This window comes from Populus alba, chromosome 7 (assembly GCF_005239225.2).
Source record: "Populus alba chromosome 7, ASM523922v2, whole genome shotgun sequence".
NCBI lineage: Eukaryota > Viridiplantae > Streptophyta > Magnoliopsida > Malpighiales > Salicaceae > Populus > Populus alba.
The window spans coordinates 6,269,453-6,276,363 of record NC_133290.1 but is presented as its reverse complement, the minus strand read 5'-3'; the positions used below and the strand labels follow the sequence as shown (position 1 = coordinate 6,276,363).

Below are 6,911 nucleotides of genomic sequence, written 5' to 3'. Positions count from 1 at the left end.
GTTGGTGTTTTTTCTCGGCATAGAGAATTTTTATGTCATAAATAACATTGAGTGGGTCGAAGGTGTGCATGTATGCACCAATTAGTGGTGGTAGGCACCGACTTTGACTAAGAATTTAAAAAGAAAAAAAACATTAAGATGTTTGTTTAGAGTAGGATATTGGAAAACACATTATGGTGAGTTGGTATAGGCAAGGTTGTTTAGGCCTAGCCCAATCAGCTAGGAAGCACACCTAAATGACTGGAATTTTTTAAAAAAATTTATACACAACCTCCATCAAGTCTTTTAAACAATCATGTTTGAAAGACTAAACCAACAAAAGTATAAGAAAAAGAAAACACGATTTATACATATTATGTTATCTTTTGTGTTTTTTTACTAACATGTTTGCAAGAGAAATAAGAGTTTGATCAATTTTCTTATTCCACTTAAGTTATAGACCTTACTAATCTGGACCTAAGTGGCAATGAGTTTTAGTAGAATCTTAACATTGAACATTTTCTTGTTAAAGCTTTAAAGATATCTTGTGGTGTGTTTTCTTCTTGTTGTGTGATGGTAAAGAGCTCAAATTTTTTTTTTTTTAACTGATATGCTAGTTATAAAGTATGAGATGAGTTAATAGAGATTGTGAATGTCAAATATGAAGTAGGTTCAAGGTTGTAATGTCACACCCGAGCATGTGGCTTTTGTGGAAATGCAATATTTGAAAAGACAAGTGTGTAAAACTCAATGACAAATTGAAGAGTCTTCCACTTTGTGAGGTGGCAATTTTTATTTTCTAGAGTTTGTTTAATTACTAATCTTATATTACATCCGTGTTTTTTTTTTTATGAGGAGTATGTGAGTGAGATACAAAAAGAAATTGTTCATGAGCTTCTTTGCAAAATAAATCCCCTGACAAAATAGGGGACCCTTTATTGCTCAAGTCCATGAATTATAGAAGGAGATAAGTATGTGAAGGAGAGAATAATGTGAGGAGCAATAGAAAAATGGTGTGGAGAGAGGAGCAGGAGCAAGAATAGGAAAGTGACCATGTGACCTGGTTGGAGTTTTACTGTAAAGACTTGTCCTTGTATTGTGTTGTTTTTCCTTTATGAAATTACCCAATAACTTATGATATTTATAAACCTTAGTCACATTAGATTACCTTATATAGAATAAAGTAATGATGGAGACCAACCTCATGGTGAATGAAGAAAAATAGATATTATTAGTGGAGAGGTTGATGTTTTTCTTTGCATAAAGAATTTTTGTTTGCCATGAAGACTACTAGATGATTTAAAGGTGTACATGTATGCACCAAGTGATGGCAATAAATGTTCGCTCTGACTTCTCATAATTTTAAAATATAAGTTGAGATGTGTCTCTAGAGTAAGATATTAGACAATCCATGGTGGTGAGTTAGTATGAGTGAGGTTGTTTGGGCCTAGCTTGAATGATTAAGATTTGTTTTTAAAAATTTTATTCATCTCAACTCCCAAATTTCCTATTATATGAAGGAGCTTTTCTCTTCATCATTAATATATTTACACATATATATATATTTAGGGAGCTATTTCTCTCTCTCCTCTCTCATCCCCGATGGAATATGTATACATACTCTACTCACATGACTTTTATAATGCTAAATATTTACTTCATTATTGGAGTGATTTCGAAGAAACACTTCCTGAAAATTAATTTTCGGCGTTTAAGCTTTATAAATGTAAGATTTGGAAAGAAACTATAACTATTTTCCCGACCCTCTAAGCTAAATCTCAAGTACAATAAATCTAGATGCATCATTCAAATGACTTCTAATTTGGTAGTAATTTTTAGAAAAAGCTAAGTAAATTTGGTCATTCTACAGTAAATGCATACTCGAAAAAAGTTATAACTATGTTTTGTGAGAAGTTACCTAAGCAACTTAAATGGCATAAAACATTTCATTTATTAACTAATCACATTATGCCAATTGTGAAGATTATAAATGGTGGGTTCCTTTTGTCATATATTCATATAAAAAAAGGTATTCAATATACTAGAAAACTCTACTCCCCTCTCTCTCTCAAAAACATGGAACTCATGATTTTTTACAGTGGATCCCATGTTCTTATAAGAAAGTCGAGTACAACTCCAGTCATACTTAATTATTTCTTATGTTAATAAAAACAAACATTGATGAATATTTGAGGAGAGAGAAAACAAGAGAAGTATTTTAAACTGAAAATTATAGATCAAAATTCTTATAATATATATTTTTTATTTTTTTTGTTTAAACAAATTAAAAACTTAATTGTATTATAAGCTTTATTTTAAGAGTTATATTGAATATTTATTTTTCAACAAATAAGACTATAAAAAAGACAAGGAATTTTAGGAGTTCTTTATAACACAGCATAAGAAAATAAAAATAAATAAAACTTATAAAGTGAATTGATCAGTCCTTTATAACACAACGTAAGAAAATAAAAATAAATAAAACATTAAGGAAGCTTCGAGGAGAGAGAGAAAAAGATTTTTTATAGAAAACTTTAGATTAAGATTCCTTACAAGATATTTTTTATTGATTTATTTAAATCAATTAAAAGTTTGTATTATAAGCTTAAATTAAGAGTTATATGAGGTATAATTTGTTGAGAAGTAAAACTAGAAAAATAAGAAAATAAAATTGTATTCATACTAGATCAAACCTTATCGAAACCCCTTAAATTATATAAAATTTTATGATAATACAATAGTTAAATTATGTGCCATTTACTCTCTTATTGTTTTGTAACTCAGCCCTTTACTAACAAATGGATGAAATTATACAATACAACTTTGTAATATATTATATGCATATATCCATGATTTTTTTCCTACCATAATAGTTTGTTTTTTTCCTTAATTCATTTTAACTAGTATCAATAAATAAATAAGACTGTTTTAATAGAATAAGTATAATATAAAGTGTTTTTGGAGCTAATAAGAAAATAATTTAGATTATTAATATTTTAGAATACAGTTTTTAAAATTTGGGTCAATAAACCTCATTCATGGATTTACATTTGTTATTTTTTTTTCCTTAAATACAATAAGAATAATATAAATAAAATTGAATATATGAACTTTATTTATATTATTAAATAAGATCATAGTATAAAATATTAATATGGTAAAAAATTTGTTTATTTACAAATAATTGGATTATCAAAATTAGTGTTATTAAACCAGATCTAACTTGACAATTCATGCTTCATTAACCTGATCTTTAACTTGAGTTATATTTTAAATTAAACTAGAAGAAAATTGACTTGATATAACCTAATTAATCCAACTAATTAACTTGTGATCTTATCAAATCTATCTTATAATCTGAAATATTAACTGCATCAAGAATTAGAATCAGGCCAAATTACTCAATATTTTGCAATAACTTTGACTAATCTAAGCATCACGAGAGCATTACTAAATAATATGATTGAAAGAATTATAAAAAAATATACAAAAAAGTAGGGCTCAATGATAAAGGAATATTGAAAACATCTTTTATCGATCATTGAGCCTATCTTACTGAAAGAAAATAAACGGGGCTAGCTAGTGCATTGAAAACGTCTTTAACAGTGACCATCCTATTCGTTTTCAAGATCAAAGTAAAGGACCACTATATTTCTATTATCTGCACTAAATCAAATTCCACAACCTCTGATAAAATCCTTGCCAAATTTGCGCTTCCATGAAAACTGAAAGCTACTTTCCTCTAAAGTAAAGGCAATTACGATATAGCAGCTAGAAATTACAGTACAGAAAATGATCAGTTTGTGTACTTGCACTAGAAATTACAGCATCAGCATTCAGCTCTTAATCTACATTGAAAAGTGTGCCACAGAGGAAGCATGTGAGACCCAGCATCAGTATCTGTAGCATAGTAGGTCCCTAATGATCCCTAACCGGCTAACCCACTTCAGTAATTTGAGTCTGTGTCTGCTACAGCCACTGGACACACCGGAGTTCTTCAGCGGCTGCCGGGGGTCATTCATCCCATGTCAAAGGTGGTGTTCTGGTTGGTTGCTCTTCTGACACATTGCATGTGAATGGTGGGGTTTCTTGTGTCATTTTTGAAGTAAAAATGTAAAATCTCAAGGCAAAGCAATGCACTTGCACAGTTGCCCTCAAAGATCAAAAGCACTTAACAGGGCCATAGAGGAAAGTTTCGAATTAAGTGGTTCATGCACCAGATCCCTTTAATCCTGTCCATCTACTTTGTGGGCCTAAATCCATGAAAGGTCTATTTACCATTGATCTTTTATAGTTGTTGTAGAGATTTTTCTCACTAGTAAAGATCAGATGGCTTTGAGTATATTATCTTCTGGTTAGCCCTACATAATGGGCGGTCACTGTCAAAAATCATAAATTCAATCTTAAATGAGCTGAGACTCTTCTCTCTATCGACTTTGCATGAATAAAATATAGCAAACAAGTGGCTATATAAAGCCTTCCGGCCACTTCCGGTAACCCTACTGAAAATGGTGATTGGTTTCTGAGATAATCTTACACACTTTTTTTATCGTCTTTTTCTTTCTCCTTATCCTCTACAATATTTGTCAAGCAACGAAGTCCTAAATATCTCTCTCTTAGGCCTCTCTTCTCCCAGCTCCTCCATACCTCTGTTGCTAAGTTATAGTTCAGCTTGTGAATATATCCCAATTATCAACCCGTTCCCTCCCTCGCTCTTCACATACACTTAACACACTCTCTGCTCTCTTTCCTGATCCCTCGGGGGCGATTTTCAAGAGTGTTATAATCAATGGATGTGGACATCTTGAAATCGTCATCAGGAGAGGAACATATGGACATGATGACAATGATGCTGCAGATGGAAAAGCTTCCTGATTTTTGCAGCGAGCCTTTCCACAACACTACTAACACTTCAACAATACTACAACAAATCCAATTCTCCAACGAAAATCCTACTAGTATTGTAGCTTCACCACCTATCTATCATGATAACCCACATGCATCTCCACCACCATTCATAAATCCACCTCCTTGCTCCGTGCCATGTATGGGCGCTCCAATCCAAGAACCAATGACACCACCTCTTGATCAGCACAATATGATGGCCAGCAAGTTCAAATATAGCACTCCATTCTCCAATGCAAACTCCTTCTTGTCTGCAATAGAGAAGAAAAACTCGACTGCAGCAATTAGAGAGATGACCTTTCGTATAGCAGCAATGCAACCAATACATATAGACCCGGAATCGGTAAAGCCTCCAAAAAGAAGGAATGTCAAGATATCTAAGGATCCACAAAGTGTAGCTGCGAGGCATAGAAGGGAAAGAATAAGTGAGAGGATGAGGATTCTCCAGAGATTAGTTCCAGGAGGCACCAAAATGGACACGGCTTCTATGCTAGATGAGGCTATACATTATGTCAAGTTCTTGAAGAAGCAAGTGCAATCTTTAGAACAAGCTGGTGCTAATATCCCCAACGGTGGTTTTGGCTTCACGGGGGTGACAATGCCTAATGTGGGCTATTCTTCTTCGGTAAAGAATTGCCAGCCTGCCGCTAATATGGTGGCCACAATGCAGATGCTCAGATGAGAGATAGGATTAATCATTAGCACTGTTTTTGGGTCTTTGTAACTAATCATGATTTTGATGTTATCTTGCTGCGTGTTGTAATTGTGTTAAAGGATTCTACTTCCAAAAATGCCTGGCTCGTTAATTAAAAAAAATAAAATTGTGAAATCTTCCTCCTCTCTTATAATAAGGCTGCTAGAGAATCATAATCACATGATCTAAGGCTTATCAAGGAAAAAAAAATGGACTAGGAATTAGGAAATATTAGTACTGAAATCCAGTGCAAGATTTTACGGATTTTTATATAGAAATAGAGATATCCCTTCCTCACAGTGTAACCTTATTAAGAAACTGAAGCGAAAAAATGATTTCCCATTTTCATTCCTTTGTTATGGACGTCTTTTTTCTAGCTCATGACCGTGCGTGTATATATTATAGACGTAGTACTAATTTTTTTTAAAGAAAAATTTAGAAGGCATTTATAAAACGATAATTCAAGACACATTTTATTGTTTGTTAAAATAATAAAATAATAATTTTATATTTTAAAAAATTTAAGACGGCTTGTAATTGGGGTAAAATCATCTTAATTTTTCAAGAGATTTATTAGCCATTATAAGATTGATTGATGATAAATTGGTCCATGTATATTTCTTTTAAAAGTAAAACAATGTATATATTTGATATATGGGTTTTTTTTTCCTTTTCAATAGTATTTGCACAATAAAATTACATCAATACCCTTCAAAGTAAAAAAAAAAACCACAAAATTTGCACAGAAGGACCTTTTCATCTTTTTATTTTTTAAAAAAAATCAGTAAAGTGATGAAATTACCCTTAAAACTAAAAATATATAAGTCTGGTTCCAAGGGCCTTTTTGCTTTTCCTTATTGTATTTGTTTTTTTTATTATTATTATTTTTAGGTTGATTCAAGGGTTATTTGGTAGTTTTAAAAAATTAAATATTATTAAAAACAAGTTGAATGTGATAGAGCATAGTGCCCTAACGCCTTTGAGCGACCTGTGTGGGGACGTCCAATGACAAAAATTAGTCGTCCATAAAAATGTGTAGAGCAGTGCGTCATTCCTTTCACATTTATGGGGCACATGTTCACAAAATTGCGGTTGGGCTCTGATTTTTTTTTTTTCTCTTTCTTTTATCTACCTTTTTAAAAATTGATTGTGATCTTTCATTTTTATTTTTATCATTATTTTTTTAATTAATATTTATTTTATTTTTAATAATTTTGTAAGTTTAATTTATTTTTCAATTTCAATTCTAGGTATTTAATTTCATTTAGTTTTTATATCCACTTTGGTCTTCATTCTTTTGATTGTTTTTTTTTTTTTTGTGTGTTTTATCCTT

At 31.5% G+C, this 6,911-nt stretch overlaps 1 protein-coding gene across 1 annotated transcript; it reads left to right on the top strand.

Annotated features, from left to right (window-relative positions):
- The first annotated feature begins 4,357 nt into the window (after window positions 1-4,357).
- LOC118047859 (transcription factor HEC2) lies at window positions 4,358-5,673 on the top strand. The gene has a single exon (XM_035057267.2). It carries the CDS (start codon window positions 4,769-4,771, stop codon window positions 5,564-5,566), a length of 798 nt encoding a protein of 265 aa, XP_034913158.1. The 5' UTR covers window positions 4,358-4,768; the 3' UTR covers window positions 5,567-5,673.
- Window positions 5,674-6,911: the final 1,238 nt, after the last annotated feature.